The sequence below is a fragment of the Taudactylus pleione genome, unplaced genomic scaffold (assembly GCF_031769625.1).
Source record: "Taudactylus pleione unplaced genomic scaffold, aTauple2 ptg000247l, whole genome shotgun sequence".
In the NCBI taxonomy this organism is placed as follows: Eukaryota; Metazoa; Chordata; class Amphibia; order Anura; family Myobatrachidae; genus Taudactylus; species Taudactylus pleione.
This window is the reverse complement of record NW_028284649.1, coordinates 2,211,708-2,230,868: the sequence shown is the minus strand read 5'-3', so window position 1 is coordinate 2,230,868 and position 19,161 is coordinate 2,211,708. Positions and strand designations below refer to the sequence as shown.

At 44.4% G+C, this 19,161-nt stretch overlaps 1 protein-coding gene across 2 annotated transcripts in view; it reads right to left on the bottom strand.

The window, feature by feature from the left end:
* Positions 1 to 19,161, bottom strand: part of CHCHD6 (coiled-coil-helix-coiled-coil-helix domain containing 6) — a 300,917-nt gene that overhangs the window by 212,433 nt on the left and 69,323 nt on the right. Inside the window, exons 5-6 of one of the 2 annotated variants that reach the window (XM_088479857.1) lie at positions 8,960 to 8,980; positions 2,303 to 2,386 (exon numbers count right to left, since the gene is read on the bottom strand). In XM_088479857.1, the coding sequence (XP_088335983.1) occupies positions 2,303 to 2,386; positions 8,960 to 8,980 (105 nt within the window). The remainder of the gene's footprint in view (positions 1 to 2,302; positions 2,387 to 8,959; positions 8,981 to 19,161) is intronic. The other variant, XM_088479858.1, reaches the window with a different exon arrangement.

Genomic DNA, 19,161 nt, shown 5'->3' with positions numbered 1-19,161 from the left:
CGCATTGTTGAGTAAAATTTGGGGTTCCTCCCGGAGGAGCAGTAGCCCCATATGCTTGGTTGTACTTGGGACGACACAACGTGCATTAGATACCAACATATACACTTGTGCTCTTCATAGAATACATTACACCCCTCTCAGCCTCCTTTCTACAGGGTCTTAGGACAGATTCACGCTGTTAAAGATGTGGAGTCAGAGAGGCTGCTTGCTGGCACTCACTGTGGGAATGTAGAGAGATGTTCAACAGTTCTGGACCAAGGTTTATATATGTGACACTGTCCCTGCCTCCACGTGACCCTCTCCTGGGTTTATTTGGTATTCCACTGGAAGAATCCTTTAATGTTATGACTTCTAAATATAGGTCTTCTAGCCGCTATCACTACACAAGGTTATTGTAGCTAGAACTTGGCTTAGGGCTCCTGCCCCTGATGTTATAAATGAAGAGTCGTCACAAAGCACAATTGCACCCTGAGCCAGCCCCGCCCCCTGGCGCGCAACGTCATGCCGACCAACAAGGGAGCGTAAAAAGCAGCTTCGGTAAGTGCATCCTCTGATCGGCTGCGTAATCTCTGCACGGTGCCCGTCTGGAGCGCCCCACAGGACGCCCTGTGGGTGCAGCAGCAGCAATCCTGGCTCCCGGGGGCCATTCTAGGCAACCTGCTAGCCATGAGCAAGAGCCGTAGGGCAGCACGGTGCCGCCCACAGAGCCTCTGCGCGGTGGCACCAGTCGCCCATAACTAGTTAAAGCCCTGTATAAATGGACTGCATTAGTAAGCGACACGATGAATCATGAGAGGTGTATCTACACTGTTAGGAAGGCCCTGGGACAAGGTTCATAAAATGTAGTCCCCATGGTACTTATCTCGGTTATTGCTGCAGAGGTGGCGATAAGGATGTTGGTCCTGTGATTTATACCCCAAGGAGTTGTCCGTGCACTTGCTTTACGTGTTTCTATGCTATACTCGTGTAATCAAGATTATCTCAACGTTTCATGCTATTGTTACGTTTGTTGTGCTATTATTACCTGTGTTGTGGTGGGATTCTGACCGCCATGATCACGAGCGCCAGCCTCCCATACGTACCCAACCCGTTGTGGTGTTACTCACTTCTGCCTTGTGTTTGTTTGACTCCTATCTGTAATCGGTCTTTAGTAGTGTGTGTTCTTTCTTTGTGTTAAAACCCAATAAATAACCATGATTTAAAAAGAAAAAAAAAAAAAGAGAGACATATGTTCAAATGTTTTCTATATTGTGTACTGTTTTCTGCAATGTTTTATATATTGTGTACTGTTTTCTAAATGTTTTATATATTGTGTACTGTTTTCTAAAAGTTTTATATATTGTGTACTGTTTTCTGCAATGTTTTATGTATTGTGTACTGTTTTCTGCAATGTTTTATGTATTGTGTACTGTTTTCTGCAATGTGTTATATATTGTGTACTGTTTTCTGCAATGTGTTATATATTGTGTACTATTTTCTGCAATGTTTTATATATTGTGTACTATTTTCTGCAATGTTTTATTTATTGTGTACTGTTTTCTGCAATGTGTTATATATTGTGTACTATTTTCTGCAATGTTTTATATATTGTGTACTGTTTTCTAAATGTTTTATATATTGTGTACTGTTTTCTAAAAGTTTTATATATTGTGTACTGTTTTCTGCAATGTTTTATGTATTGTGTACTGTTTTCTGCAATGTTTTATGTATTGTGTACTGTTTTCTGCAATGTTTTATATATTGTGTACGGTTTTCTAAATGTTTTATTTATTGTGTACTGTTTTCTGCAATGTTTTATGTATTGTGTACTGTTTTCTGCAATGTGTTATATATTGTGTACTGTTTTCTGCAATGTGTTATATATTGTGTACTATTTTCTGCAATGTTTTATATATTGTGTACTGTTTTCTGCAATGTTTTATGTATTGTGTACTGTTTTCAGCAATGTGTTATATATTGTGTACTGTTTTCTGCAATGTTTTATATATTGTGTACTATTTTCTGCAATGTTTTATATATTGTGTACGGTTTTCTGCAATGTTTTATATATTGTGTATGGTTTTCTGCAATGTTTCATATATTGTGTACTGTTTTCTGCAATGTTTTATATATTGTGTACGGTTTTCTGCAATGTTTTATATATTGTGTACTGTTTCTGCAATGAAAAGTGATTTTCATGGTTTAATGTTGATCAATATCAGTCTCTAAAACGAAGAGCTTTTTTTTTTTTTCATAAAGAGTCTCTGTAAGGCTTTTATTACAACATGCCTTTGTTCCGTAACACTCTCCTTCACCCATTTACCTTCTTCTCAATGCTGGTCAGCTGCTCCTTGTGGAACGCATCTAGTTTCCTAAGCTCTTCCTCCTTTCTTTGCAGCTCCTTGGCCTAAGAGAGGAGACATACAATTGTAAAATATCAAGACGATAACAGGAACCATATGTTACAGCTCTATAGTGAGACATGAATTACATGCTAAACCAGGAATGGCCCTTTAGCAGTGACTGTTGTACATATCAAGTCCATGCCCAACATGCTTATAGATAACCTGCATGCTCACGTTACTGAACTTTGCTCTATCTGTCCTGCTAGGCCAGTCATTGGCTGTTATTATCACTAGATGCTCCCTTGACCACTATGAGGGAGAATATATCCATATTATTAAATTAAACACAGGGAGGATGATGATTTCTGGGGCTCCAAAGGGCAAGCAATTAGTGTGAGAAGCTTCAATCTCCAAAGTGTTGTCCAAAAACTGTGCCGATTACCGCAGGTTATTGCTGCCAGTCTGATATTCTAGGACGCCATGATTCAAGACAGTTAGGGAACCAATAATATAATATTCTTCCCCAAGCAATCCCCCGTCCCCCTTGACTTCCACTCACTGTTTGTCCGCTCATTCCCTAGGTATGCAATCGGGAAGATGACGGACGAAATGCCGACCGTCGGCTTCCCGACCGTCATATCCCGGCAAGGTACTGATAGACGTCGAAATCCCAACGCCTGTCATTAGCCCCACGCTGCGAGACCGACGCCCAACGAACGAAGGTAAGCAGGGCGGTGGCAGCAGAAAGTTGCGGGGGGGGTTCAGGTTAAGGGCTCCTGGGGGGAACTTAAGAGTTAGGCACCCCCCGGGGAAGGTTAGGCTAGGGGAAGGGTTAGGCACCCACAGGGGGAGGTTAGGTTTAGGCACACCCCCGGGAGGGTTAGGTTTAGGGTGCGGGGAGGGGGAGGTTAGGTTTAGGCCAGGGCTCGACAAATCCCAAGGGCCAGGTCGCCATGGCTACCAGATTTTGCAGTGATGGAGGAAGCAGATCCTCATTAGCTCTGGCGGAGATTCGTGCCTATAGTATTGCGGTGTTCATATCATGCACAGGAGTGCATATGCTGAGTGTCGCCTGTGGTGACTGCTGCGCCTTTGTCCGTCCCGGCCTGTGCTGACGACTCTTCTCCATCCTGGTCTGCTCTGATCCCTGCTCTGTCCCAGTCTACGCTGATCCTCCTGTACATCCCGGCTGTCTACTTCTATCTCCGGCTGCATAGAGCTCTCCAGTAGTAGGGTCTATGCATGACCAGGGATTGCGGAGCGGCATCAGAGGGTTAGTGGTGTGACCATGAGGGGAGGGGGGGTTTTGTTGTACTTTCTGGCACCATTGCTTTATGTGAAATGTGGTCCGTTATTAGAGGTTGAGCAGGGGAGCTGTGCAGAGCAGTGAGGGAGCCTCCATTTTACTGTATCCATTCAACTGTGACCATTTTGTGGACTAGTATAGTGTGTGTAACAGTTACATAACAGACAGAGCTGTGCTCTTCACTCACTCCTGTAATTTTTTTGGGTGGGGACAGTGGTCTGGCTCCTACAATTTCATCCTGTCTCCTAGATTTTAGAAAAATTTGTCAAGCCCTGGTTTAGGCACCCCTGGGGGGAGATTAGGGTTAGGCACTTGGGGGGGATGAGGTTAGGTTTAGGCACCCCTAAAGGAGGGTTAGGGTTAGGAGGGGGAAAAGGTTATGGATAAATTAGATACTTACCGTGTCAGAATCTAGTCCCGTCGAGCTTCCAGCATCGGTATTCCATCCGCCGGGCTGACGTCCGGTGGGATTTCATACCGATCCCGTTCCCTACCAGCTTTCACTCACTTAATACATTACAGCTTTATCAATATGTAGGGATGACCATCGATGGTAAACAACCATCATGGGTTTGCCTTACTGATGATCGATGAAACATAGAATTTGACGGCAGATAAGAGCCACTTGGTCCATCTAGTCTGCCCCTTTTCATTTAGCCTTTTGGCAACGTCAACCCTATATATGCTCCTTGGGTCTCTCTTAAGGATATTCTTATCTCTATCCCAAGCGTGTTTAAATTGTTCCACCATCGTAGCTTCAACCTCTGATGGGAGGCTATACCACTTATCCACTACCCTTTATGTGAAGTAATTTTTCCTCAAATTTCCTCTGAGCCTACCTCCCTCTAGTCTCAGTGCATGTCCTCGTGTTCGTTCGCCATTGGTGGTGCAGATCCGATGGTTCCATGTGATCAATGTTAAGTCATTGACGGCACCATCAACTATCGATGGTTGGCCCACAGATTGCCATTCCTAGCGACATGGACAGCAGGCTCCCCTCTCACAGCTAGTCATTGTTGGTCACGCTCTCTATGTCAGGGGCGCATTACAGGCCAACAATGTAATATTTATCAGCAGTCAGAAAATTCATAAAGACCAAAAGAAGAAAAATAAAAATTTATTTTTAAAGAAAACAGAAAAAAAAATTAAAAAAAAATTGTGATGTCGCTCTGGCTCCGAGTGAAATGATAGACATCATTCTCATGAAAATTGTTTTAAAGAACAAAATGGCTGCCTCCTGTGCTTTAGTATGTTATTATGAGATATCTATGTGTTTGCCCAGTACCATCTCTTGCGTAGCACGCCAAGCAAGAGAGGAAACAAAAAAAATGTTTTAAAAAACATTTCTCTACCTCTCCAGAAAACATTTTTCAAACATCGGCAAGAGCGCCCCTGGACAACCTCCCCATAGATGCTTTATGGCAAAGGCCGACACAACGGGCTTGATCTTTTTAAAACTATGAAAGCACTGAGATGTACCGGGCTGTCGTCAAAATGTGAAGAAGCAGCCTGGACAGAAGTGATCCCGAAGGGCCAAGGGATGACTTTAGAAGGCTGGCAGGGGTCGTTAGGAAGAAAGATTATATCCAAAGGCTGACTGCTACCCAATTCTTCCCAGGAGCAGCCTGGAATGGGTGAACTGGGACACTTCATGAAGTTTAGGCTGAACGTATCTGGCAAGGAAAAAGGCCCTGTCTGAATTGCCGTATTTTAAATGTCAGCTTCATCTGACGCTCAATGAGCCTGACACAGGCTCCTGCAGAAATCCTGGAGGCGAGGGATGCTTGAATAGAAAGGGACCAGAGTAAAGATCATTTGGGCTGCGGGACGCCTTTTCAAAATTTCAAATCCAAGTCAGGACGTGGGTGACTGAAATGATCCCAAAATGGGAGCCGTGGTTTCAAGTGGAAGCACTGAAGCTGCACGAATTCTCATCCTCTATAGCGGCCGTCATAAATAAATATATATATCCCTTATGTACTGTAATAACAAAGATACATACATCATTTTTTACAATTAAGCCCAGCACTACGATTTCCTTTATTGCGTCTCATTGTAAAAGTTACAACAACAATGTATAACTTTTACTAAATAAATGTATTTATCTTTTTTTGGTTCCTCTCTGTGCTTTTCCAAGTATATGAATAAGAATGTTCTTCTGTTTGTTTTTTCAGTGACATGGGGATATGCGGCAACTCTGCTGTGCTCTATACATTGGATATTGTTGCATACACACAGCAGCTCTGCACTATGTCCAAGTGCAATATAAGGCATGACTGAAAAACACAGATAAATGCAGAATTATGTGTGGATGTCAAAGAATTCAATGTACCGGCCCTGGCTGAAATCTTACAGTATAGGCGAGAATGTTCAACACTGTGCTGATTTGTGGGGTGTGTCCAGAGCCCCCATAAGTACTCTATGTATGCAGCTGCTTAGAGTGCCAACCAGAAGAGGGCGCTCTACGCAGCAGTCACCCAGATGGAAGCTCCTTCTCTTCTGCCGGGATGGGGCTGGTCCTGTGCTGAAGAGTGCACACAGCAAATCAGGGACAGACAGTCATGCGTGACTTATGCTGCGTGAGACAGCAGCAATGCCCAAACCGCCCCCCACCCCCTGTAAAAACTGACTTATTCTAATGTGAATTTTAGGGTGGTGGGTATCAGCAATGCTGGGTACACATTAAACTGCCTGTGTACCCAGCCGACACGACGGACTACATATTGTGCGGTCCGTACACACCACACGATCTGGTGAACAACCGCGCAATATGTCATTCACCAGCCGCATCCAAATGCATGGGGTCATTCCTACAATTGGCAGACTGAGCTGCATGTGCCACAGATCTGTCAAGGAGATGAACCACCCCGCGGGAGTGCGCATGTGCCGACATAGTGGGTACACATTTGCCAACGTCGATGATATGTCGTCCCGATCCGCCGGTTTGGGGCGACATATCGTCTAATGTGTACCCACCTTTAGTAGAAGCATTGGGCTACATGGAAGACATAAGATCCAGGTAATGCCCGAATTTTTACAACAGGTGGGAGGTATGCCATCCACATTCTACAGCAAGAGGGGGTTCCTAGCCTTTACCAGCCAAGACACAAATGATGTCGGTGACCCCGCCTTGTATCCATGGCTCGGTTTCATTAACATTCTTGTGTTTAGTTTCTTTACTGTTGAACACCAGTTAGGTTCACAATGTTGGGCGCGGTGCGAGACGGGCACTTTGAACCCTAGTGCTCATCCAGTACATTGCCCCAAAGCTGGCACATAGAAGCGAAGAGGGAATGCTCCTCCCGTCACATGGGACGGGTCACGTGCAGGAGTACTTGCATGGGGGGGACTTCAAAGCCAAGGAAAGAGCCCCCGTCCCCACTCCAGCCCCTCTTACTTTATCAGGGCACCAGGCTGCACCTGTAGATGTAAAGAGAACAGCATTGACAGTGCCCATGTGACAACACCCTTAACAATAAAGTGATCGGGGAAAGCGACAGACACGTGGCTTAGGTGGCTTCTGCTTCAACGCCCGTGGATATGATGTAATCGTCCCCTAATTGGACACCATTTATAACCAATTACTGGGCACACAATTTTGTATGTCCCAATGACCCATCACTAACGAGGTTGCTCCACTGCTAATCTACATGCACGCTGCAAACCCTTTTGTTTCCTTCAGCGGGCACTGCTGGCGCACAATGGGTCCTCTCTAGACAACAGGAGCTCTCGCTACTAATGAGTCGCACGTGTTCATCTGCTGGTGGCTTCCCCGACTGGATGCCTGTATGTGGGGAGAGTAAATGGTTCTCTAATGACTAATAAATAGGCATTTGGGGCCTTTTTCCTTATTTCTTAGGAATGTGCTGCAACATTGGGATGAAATATTTGTCCTTCCCATTAAACGAGCAGCATCAGGATCTGAATCCTGCAGCCCGCCCCAACTCTTATTAAATAAAAAGCCCTGTCAACAAGCATACCGGGTAAAATGATTTAAAATGTCAACGTTAAAAGCTAACAAGGAAACTCAGCTGTTTTGGGCTAACCAGGCTGCTTATATACTCTCAGCGAACAAGGAGACACAGACAATGCTTAACCTTTCCTGCAAACACCAGTCCTCATTGGAAGAGAGGTAAATAAATGTTGCAGAATTTAATGAATGCCATATGAAAAAAATAAAACTCATTAGGGAAAGCGATCTCTGACCTGCGGACCGCAGACTTCATCCAATAGGAGATGTGTTCATGGTAATCACTGGATGGTGCCAAAAGGGTTTTACAAGGGTGTCAAACCTTTCATTTTGGGACGCTTGCCTCCCTTTCATTATTTTCTGCTAGCCAATTAACAGATTTATTCATGCAAAGGTTTTATAAGTGGCCAGGGGAAGAGGGGGGTTTAGTTAAAGCCTTTTGTTCCATTGTGATACTTTTTAATTTTTTCTTGTTGTCCGACGGTATTAAATAGATACATAAAAAAGGGAGGTTAGATCAAATGTTTTGCAACGCTCTGAAATCCAGGGGCCTCCTCTAATGTGTTCAATTCCGATAACGGCCTTATTATCCTGTAAGGGTCCTCACCTGTCCTTCCAGGTTTATACATCTGCAGCATATAATGGACAGCTATTGCAAATATCAAATATAAGGCTATCTGCATGGTTAAAAGTATTTTCACAACTGGAATTATAAATACATTTATGCTCTAACTAACTGTAATGCCCCGGAGTTGACGCCGATCTGTCGGGAAACTGGCAAAATACACCATGCTAAAAAATCCCTGCCTCTCCGATTCTAAGAATTTTTTGGGTCGGCATCGGCGAATCGAGATTGTCCAACGTTTTAAACTCCACCGATGCCCCGACCCAGGTATCAGCAGAACGGGGAAATGCCCTGACAGCTGCCTAATGTATGGGCACCATACCTTTCCCCCACTCGACTAAGCTGAAGTCAGTTGGGTGGGGCAACTCCATGCATGGAAAGTGACATTTTCAAAGGATGATCATAGGTTAAAAGGAGCCTTCAATAGGGGGCCGCCATTCCGTTAGCAGAAGCCATAACTGTTAAGAGTGCAGCCTATTAAATTGCAAGGAACAGGTGGCACAAACGGCTTGCATGGCATCAGGGATGTGCTTCAGTTCCTAGTGAATCGATGGGCTGCCTGCTCCTAGGTCGGTTCAGGCCACAAAATGGCCGCTTCTATTGGCGTCTAGACGACAGGTACACTTTACCATGTATAGAGAAGGAAAATGAAATGGACCATGGTTTCCACAAACAGCTCCAACTCACAATGTGACAAGTGAAATAAACATGAACACAAGCCAGGCCGTGCTTACCCATTCATCCGAATCTGCCGGCTTTGCAGAATGAAACAGGGAAGAGGGAGGGGAAAAAAAGAGAGAGAGAGAAAAAATGTCAGTGATTTATTGAGCCGGCGTTTCTGCGGCACAAAGTGTAGAGAAAGCTTAAGGAATGGAGAACATTAGAGCAGTGAGCGGTGACTGTTCCGTATAGTTTGGAACATTGGGAGGCACAGATAGGAAAGCAGGTTTCACAGAGCCTCAAAGCATGTCACATTCGCACAGCGGGCATTGGACGCTGCCAGGGAAAATAAAAAACATCTGCACGCTGGGGGCCTGGAATTATATCACAATTCCTCGTCTATTGCGGAGCAATTTTTGCTTTAAAATTTGGAATAAAAGAGCAAGATAAAATATAAAAACATATACATCTTCTAACTTCCGGAACAGAAAATATAGAGATAAAATCCTTTATTCAACATTTACTGAAGTTAATATGGGCTATATATAGTGTTAGTAACTCTGATGAAAATGGGCAATATTTGTAACAGCAATTTCTAAGGATTTTATTCAAAGTCCATGTCCAATTCCCGAGTGTCACAGCTACTAGCTGTATATGTGTGTGTATAAACTACATATGCACACATAAATAAATATACTATATATATATATATATATATATCTATATATATATCTATATATATATATATACACACATACACACACATAAATACATACATACATACATACACACACACACATATATGTAACCTGATGGAGCTTGAGAGGTGCTGCAAAGAGGAATGAGAGAAACTGCCCAAAGATACAGTCAGGTCCATAAATATTGGGACATTGACAGAAATTTCATATTTTGGCCTCTATTCACCACCACAATGGCTTTGAAATGAAACAAACAAGATGTGTTTTAACTGCAGACTTTCAGATTTAATTTGAGGGTAATTACATCCAAATCAGGTGAACGGTGTAGGAATTACCTGACTGTAGGTGTGCCAAGCTTGTGGCATCATATTCAAAAAAACTTGAGGCTGCCAAAGTATTGAGCAAAGGTTGTGAATACTTATGTACGTGTGATTTCTTCGTTTTTTGGGGGGGGGTTTATATTAAAATTTGCAAAAATGGCAACAATAAAAAACTTTTTACACGTGGTCATTATGGGGTACTGTGTGTAGAATTTTGAGGACAAAATATTAAGTTATTCCATTTTGGAATAAGGCTGTAACATAACAAAATGTGGAAAAAGTGAAGCGTTGTGAATACTTTCCAGATGCAACGTGTGTGTGTGTGTGTGTGTGTGTGTGTGTGTGTGTGTGTGTGTATATATTATATATATATATATATATATATATATATATATATATATACACACACACACACACACACACACACACACATACATACATACATACATATACACACATGCATGCATACACACAAATGCCTACGTACATGACCTAGAAAAAAAAAAGTGTTAAAAATCAAACAAACAGATTCAAAAATAACCGGAAATGTCAGATGAAGAAGAGCGGCACTGAAGACAGAGCTCACTATGGAGATCTTACACAGCAGTTAGACCTTTCATACGAGGTTAGATGTCTATTTCTCCATGAGTGCGGCTGTCCAAAATTGCTAATTGAAGCGTAAGGAGAGAGCCGAACACTCAACAAGAAAGCAAAAACCTAAAAATACTTGGAAGTAAAGTAGTTGACAATTGAATTTACTAGCTATATTTTACTTTTTTTTTTTTTTTTTTTAAAGTTACAGCTGGGAACAGATAAGAGGGGATGAATGTGGAGATCGGCGTGTGAGAATACGATTGGGCATTTATCCTGGTGTGTTTATATAAGCTCATTACTTGTACTAAACCCCTTACCCACAATAAGCTTTATAGCGATTTTCAATGCAATTAAAAGGATGCGTTTGTTACGTGGCCATAAGGAAATGACCGTAACAGCCCTTATGTGGGGACCAGTTGATGGATGTTAGCGGTACACATAATGATACATTGTCACATATTAATAGAAACATTAACCCATACCATGACTGGTGTTCTGTAGCTTCTTCAGATACCGTTATACTTTTTCAGCCATTTTAGTATTGAAAAGGTTTCCTGGTGTGTTTTATAGATATACTGTAGTAACATGAAGTCTTTCACACATAATAAAAAAGGCCAATTGCCATGGTCAAAGCCTTAAAGAGGGACGTCAGTCATCGGACTTCTATTGTCTAGGCAGGCTTATTAGGCAAGAGCAATACAATGGTAAACAACAGGTCCCACCAGGTGTGCAAACTGGATAAACATACACTGTATATATATATAATATACTAGCTGTTGTGCATGGTGTTTTCCAGGTCAAGAAACATAACAATACAAAGACCCCCCCTCTTCGTTGACTGTCCTCAATACACAGCCACCTCTCCTCATTCACTGTCCCCAATATACAGCCCCCTCTCCTCATTCACTGTCCCCAATATACAGCCCCATCTCCTCATTCACTGTCCCCAATATACAGCCCCCTCTCCTCATTCACTGTCCCCAATATACAGCCCCATCTCCTCATTCACTGTCCCCAATACAAAGCCCCCTCTCTTCGTTGACTGTCCTCAATACACAGCACCATCTCTTCATTCACTGTCCCCAACACAAAGCCCCCTCTCCTAATTCACTGTCCCCAATATACAGCCCCCTCCACTCATTCACTGTCCCCAATATACAGCCCCATCACTTCATTCACTGTCCCCAATACACAGACCCATCTCTTCATTCACTGTCCCCAAATCACAGCCCTATCTCTTCATTAACTGTCCCCAATGCACAGCCCCATCTCTTCATTCACTGTCCCCCAATACACAGCCCCATCTCTTCACTCACTGTCCCCAATACACAGCCCCATCTCTTCATTCACTGTCCCCCAATACACAGCCCAATCTCTACATTCACTGTCCCCAAAGCACAGCTTCATCTTTTCATTCACTGTCCACCAATACACAGCCCCATCTCTTCACTCACTGTCCCCAATACACAGCCCCATCTCTACATTCACTGTCCCCAAAGCACAGCTTCATCTTTTCATTCACTGTCCCCAATACACAGACCCATCTCTTCATTCACTGTCCACCAATACACAGGCCCATCTCTACATTCACTGTCCCCAATACACAGACCCCTCTCTTCATTCACTGTCCCCAGTACATAGCCCCATCTCTTCATTCACTGTCCCCAATACACAGTCCCATCTCTTCATTCACTGTCCCCAATACACAGCCCCATCTCTTCATTCACTGTCTCCCAATACACAGCCCCATCTCTACATTCACTGTCCCCAAAGCACAGCTTCATCTTTTCATTCACTGTCCACCAATACACAGCCCCATCTCTTCATTCACTGTCCCCAATACACAGACCTCCTCTCTTCATTCACTGTCCCCAATACACAGTCCCATCTCTTCATTCACTGTCCCCAATACACAGACCCCTCTCTTCATTCACTGTCCCCAATACATAGCCCCCTCTCTTCATTCACTGTCCCCAATACATAGCCCCATCTCTTCATTCACTGTCCCCAATGCACAGCTTCATCTTTTCATTCACTGTCCCTAATACACAGCCCCCTCTTCCATTCTCTCCACAACCCCCCTCAATACACAGCCCCCTCTTCCATTCTCTCCACAACCCCCCTCAATACACATCCCCCTATTCCCTCATTTTCCCCAATATACAGTCAGCACTCACTGTTTTCAATCACTTCCTCTAGTACATCACCCTACTTTACTTACTCTCCCCAATACACAACTCATTTTTCACTCACTCTCCCCTACTTACAGGCCCCACTCTTCACTCACTCCCCCAATTACACAGCTCCCATACTACTCACTATACCAAACACTCAGCCGTCTCTCTTCTCTCACTTTCCCCAATATACAGCTCCCTTTCTGCACTTACTCTCCCCAATATACAGCCCCTCTCTTACAAATGGAGATGTTGCCCATAGCAACCAATTAGATTCTACTTTGCATTTATTTAGCATGTTCTAGAAGATAATGGCTAGAATCTGATTGGTTGCTATGGGCAACATATCCACTCCTAAAAACCCGCACTTTAGTAAATATAGGTTCTTCCTTGCATCACCACTACAATCACTCATCATCATTATCAATTGGTTCCCTGCCCCTCACTCCTCATTCAGCAGTCTCAACGCTCTCCGGTATCACTGCCATATGTCTCCTTATCCCCCAGTCCAGATGTATTACCTCCCAACTCCTACCTAACATTCCCGGCTCAGTTTCCAGCCAGGTATATTATTATTATTATTATTATCCTTTATTTATATGGTGCCACAAGTGTTCCGCAGCGCCTTACATAGTACATAGAACTAATATGTGAACAAGAAACAAGTAACATACAGTACATTACAGTACAGGACAAGGACACAACTTATATACATTGCTGAAATAGTGATTAAAGCGTATATACCTCCCAACTCCTACCTAACATTCCCAGCTCAATTTCCAGCCAGGTATACACCTCCCAACTCCTACCTAACATTCCCAGCTCAATTTCTAGCCAGGTATACACCTCCCAACTCTTACTGTACCCGACATTCCCGGTTCAATTTCCAGCCAGGTCTATACCTCCCAACTCTTACTGTACCCGACATTCCCGGTTCAATTTCCAGCCAGGTCTATACCTCCCAAACTATTACTGCACCCAACGTTCCCGGTTCAATTTCCAGCCAGGTGTATACCTCCCAACTCTTACTGTACCTAACATTCCTGGTTCAATTTCCAGCCAGGTGTATACCTCCCAACTCTTACTGTACCTAACATTCCCGGCTCAGTTTCCAGCCAGGTGTATACCTCCCAATTCTTACTGTACCTAACATTCCTGGTTCAATTTCCAGCCAGGTATACACCTCCCAACTCTTACTGTACCTAACATTCCCGGCTCAGTTTCCAGCCAGGTATACACCTCCCAACTCTTACTGTACCTAACATTCCCGGCTCAGTTTCCAGCCAGGTATACACCTCCCAACTCTTACTGTACCTAACATTCCCGTTCAATTTCCAGCCAGGTCTATACCTCCCAAACTATTACTGCACCCAACGTTCCCGGTTCAATTTCCAGCCAGGTGTATACCTCCCAACTCTTACTGTACCTAACATTCCTGGTTCAATTTCCAGCCAGGTGTACACCTCCCAACTCTTACTGTACCTAACATTCCCGGCTCAGTTTCCAGCCAGGTGTACACCTCCCAACTCTTACTGTACCTAACATTCCCGGCTCAGTTTTCAGTAGTCCTTATTTTGAAACAGTTCCAAAGACAGCCAGACTTGAGTAAACTGGACTGCCACGCTAATGTATGTAATGTGCATTATATTTTTAGTTGTCCCTTATTACTAATTTACAGGGAAAACTTTTAGTAACTATATGTCAATTTTACAATGCAGCATCCTGTGCTTTGTGTACATAAACCTCTTCAAAAATCAGATACACAGACTAAACTTGAGAATCCTCAAAGACTAATAATCTGGCGTCCTAGACATATTGTTTATGAGCATGAACCAAGCACATTGGCAGCACACTCTATACCCCCGCGCAGCCACCGCTAACACGAAACACAATAAAATAAAGAAGAAAAACGGAAACAAGACAGAATACAGAAAAATAACACACACTGATAGAAGGAGAATAGACTGGGACTGCACAATGATGCTTGTAAGCAAAAAAATGTTGTAAATATTTTCCTGTAGCAGACGCACTATATTGGCAGCTGCAAGTTTCCTTTCGGCATCAATAAAACCAGCGTGTAAATACAAAAGGCATTGCCACATCTTTCTTTCAACCAGAGGCCGAGAACAGATACTTAACGTACCACCCCAAGTCAGAGGTTGAGGGCACGAAGGACAAAAAAAAGTCCCCAACAACAAATCCATTGGGAAGCAAAAGAAAAAAATAAATAAATCTACAATGACCCAAAAGTATATAAGAGTGTGTTATGGACACAAGCATGGAGCATTTAGGTGGTAGGTTAATCGTTGGTAGGACAGCAAGACCTCACCACCCATTGTGCACTCACTGAGACATCCGCATGGCCCGTATTCAATTAGTTTCGCACCCGCGATAAAGTTTTGCATGCCGCACTTTTCACCTACATCGTGTATTTTAGGCGTGGAAACTTCTCGTGCGTGCCACCGCTATTCGCCGTGTTCAATTAAAAAAGACTCGAAAACAGCGATATGCGAAGTCAGAACAGGCGAATATTGGTGTCAGAATTGGGGAAATCAGCCTGAACCCCCCAATAAGCTGCAGAAACATTAGGGATGAATGTATTAGAGCCCGATAAGCCCTGATAAACCTGTTTGGGGAACTTAAGTTCGCACAATTGCCACTTATTAGCGTCTTAGCACAAGTGGTGAAGAATGGCATAAAGCAGTATATTTTGTACAAAATAAGTAGTCCTGTCAAATTTGGGGTACCTGAAAATGGGTGCAAGCATATTATAATGTCTCTAAAGTGAACTTTTAAATAAAGTGAAATTCCACCCACAAAAATGCACCTGCAATCCCGAAAACACTTGACCCCTTCTTAGTGCAGCCCCAGAACTTTATGTCGCTAGTTTGAAACCTTGTCCCCTCACTTTGCACTTTTTTGTCCCCAAAGTCAAAGTACTTTTTTGGGGTGTACTTATGTTTTTTTCTGGAATTTTTTGACGCAGTTGTCCTTTGTGGGGTTTCCCCCACCTTTGCACCCCAAAATAAAAGTGTTGCACTTATTTTCTCCACAATCTTTTTCACCTATTACATTGCATTGAGTTTCCGCCTACGCGAAAAGTGGGTGGAATTGAATACGAAGGGTGCTGGGGGTGTCCCAGCACCTCCAAATCACCACGGGGTGTGGCGTGCCCAATAGGACAAGGCCCTGCGCCCATGTAGCGTGGTCATGCCCCACCTCTTGGGTACTCTGTCCTCATTCTTAAATCATAAATGTTGGGAGACTTGTGCAGTCACTAGTAAGAGAACAAAAAGATGGCAAAGTACGAGGGTCCTTGAGCCTTGCACTCCATGCACTGTAGGACAACACGCAGCTCCCAGGCCTCCTTGGGCCCAACACTGCTATACATGGCCTAGAATTCTTTCAGTTGAGTTTGAACACCCTATACTAGGGGGTAACATTTTCCCAAATGTCAAAATAGTCACAATCCTGGCACATGGGATGCCGACGCTTAGTATGGCGGCGGCGGAATCCCGACACCTGCCAGAATCCCGGCGCTGGAATCCCGAAAGTAAGTAATGGGGGGACAGGGACGGTTAGGCACTAGGGCAGAGGTGGGGAACCTTTTTTTCTGCCGAGGGCCATTTTGATATATAGAACGTTATTCACGTGCCCAGTGAAGGCCACACCCCCTCTGTGTGATGTCACATGGGGCAGGGCCACAATCGCCGGTAGTTACAGCAATGCCCAGAGCATCCTGAGGATGCTCCGGGGAGTTGTAAGGGCAGCGGTGTAACAGTCTGAAGCGTCTAGGTGGCACTGCTGCATAGATTCTGGCTGCAGGGTGCTATTCTAGGCACCCGATAGCCAGATGAGGCTAGCAGAAAACAGCTCAGAGGGCCAGACCAAATGATTCCGCGGGCCTTATACGGCCCCCGAGCCTGAGGTTCCCCATCCCTGCACTAGGCGGAGGGTTAGAGTTAGGCACTAGGTGGGGGAGGTTATGTTCTGGGTGCGGGGAGGGAGGGTTAGGACACCTACCGAAAACTTCAGAGAACATTTACAATATTTCTGTTGTTTAAAAAATATATAAAGCTAGGCCAAGGGTCTGATAGCTGGCCACGGGTCTGATAGCTGGCCACGGGTCTGATAGCTGGCCACGGGTCTGATAGCTGGCCAAGGTTTGCCAAATCAGTTCATCAGTCCCTAAGTACGAGGCTTGTATTATCAGAATGTGCTAGACAAGAGCTGCACAAAGCAAGGGAAGTGGCAAATTTAGCAATTAAAACAAATGATGCCCAATGTAGAACACGGGGACAAGTTTGATCAATGACAGGAGCATTTGTGAGTCTTTACACCAGTCTGCTTCACCGCGCTGTCACCTAATTACCGCCGAGCACTTCTGCGGCCCATCATCTCAGCAGCGAAGGGGTTAAGGGGACAGTAGACAAAACACTGCCACCCATTCGCAGCACCTTTTTCCTGCATTAGCATAAATGTGGAGTATCTGGCTATCAAAATTCATAATGCTTCACACATTCACACTCCATTGAGGCAATCTGCAGTGACAGAAGACGCTCTTCCCCCCTCCACCCCCCCACCTCTCCCACCCAGACCGTCTCCCCCTCGCTAATTCTCCGCTCAAGCCCGTGAAGCGCAAAATTACAGACATTTCAAATTAAAGAGAGAGGAAGAGGAAAAGAACCTTATCAAATCAACATTAGCATCATCGGAGTCTGTAAAAGGATGTAAGGCAGTGAGATAGCACAGGCTGCGTTATGCAAAGAGGCTACTTCCGATGAAAGGATGGAAAAAAGGAAGAAATCTACTAATCCAGAGCTAGGAGACCTTCAGATCTACAACTATTAAAGAACTGCAAATACCAGCATGCCTTGTTAATAGCTAGAGAGCAAGAAGGAAGTGACAAAATAAAAAAAAAATTGTCATACATACATACCGCTACATACATTCGTCGTTCTGGCCAATTGACCAAGACAATTCCGGCAACACTGACACCCATCAGCGCAGCTAAAAGGCGCATGCCAAAGAAGGACGAAAGCAATAATTTTCCAAAACGCTGGACTATTCCCCAACAGATCTGTGATAGAGCATAATTACCAAAGTTTGGGGGGGGGGGGGGGGGGCGAAAAATATAGCAACATCTGGTTAGTTACGCAAGAGCAACAGTGCGCATGGCCAGCCTTGAGCGTAGAGCTTACACTTTAATCTCATTTGTAACAATAAAAGGACTTAGAAATGGCCGCAGGCAAATAAGCTCAGAACATTTCATTCTGCTGCTCTGTAAGCAATAAATAATAATAATTGTATTTTTAATTGACGCGGTCTACATTCACTTTGGTCAGAACAAGGCCGGCACTGACCGGACAACGATCGCAGCTGCTCTCGCAATAGTGGTGGTGGGAATATGCAAATGCTGATCTCAGCCTTCCCTTTGTGCAGGACGGCGTGATGGAGCGTGTGAGCGGCGAGACGCCCACTTTCCACGCGGTCTGTGCATTTGCAATTCAGACTGTAAACATTCCAGCATCGATGCAACATCGGTCGCAACAACGAAATGTGCGGTAGCCCCGGGTCTACTTTAGCTACTCTCCTCTAATCCAACTAAACATGGCCTCCGAGGCTGTGGATCTGCGATTGGGCAGTGTTCTATATACGCCCATAAAACGGCCCCTTTAAGCCATCACTATAGGTCACCTCCCAGTCTCTATCCTGATACGCTCAGGAACCACAAACCCCTTCTCAGGTTTTAGGGATGCCGCAGGCAATCGCAAATGTCATTGGACACTTGGGATTGTGCGTGCGCAGTAAGAGATTCCAGGACCTTTTGCGCATTCGCAGTAGCAAAACATCGCTCAGCTGCAGGAACATCGACACTTCGTCCGTCTATGAATCCGGCCCTGAGACGTCGGCCATGCGGCACACGCACCTGATCATGATATGCGCGGAAAGTGTGGCGCTCATTCATGTGACCGGTACAGATGTTCAGACAACAGGCGTTTATCTTCCCCAGATCAGTATATCGGGATGCTCAGAACTTCAGCAGGAAACGGTCTGCACGACCTTGGCGAGGAATGGGAGGGGAACATTTTGCCGAATCGCTCACAGGGTCAGTGTGAAATCTCTCCCTATGTTCTCATCACAGTTATACACTACAGCAAAGTGAATGATTACCAGCAAGAAGTCATCCTGAAATGTTCTATTACTCTGACAATTGCTTCCCCTGACATCACTGCAGACACAGAAGGGATGAGAGAAGGAACCTGTCACTATGAAGACTGTATATGCATCAAATTCCATCCGTGTGTGTGTGCGGATCGATTGCAAGCTCTTCTGTGTGAGGCCCCAGTGTTTTTAATAGGTATATAATTATGCAGATGACCGGCTGCGCACATTACCACTCATTACTGCTCCATGCTCCTTCCTCACTGTCTACCTAGGGGCATATTTATAATGGCTGCAGGGTGTGCGAGGCACACGGGCCCCTGGG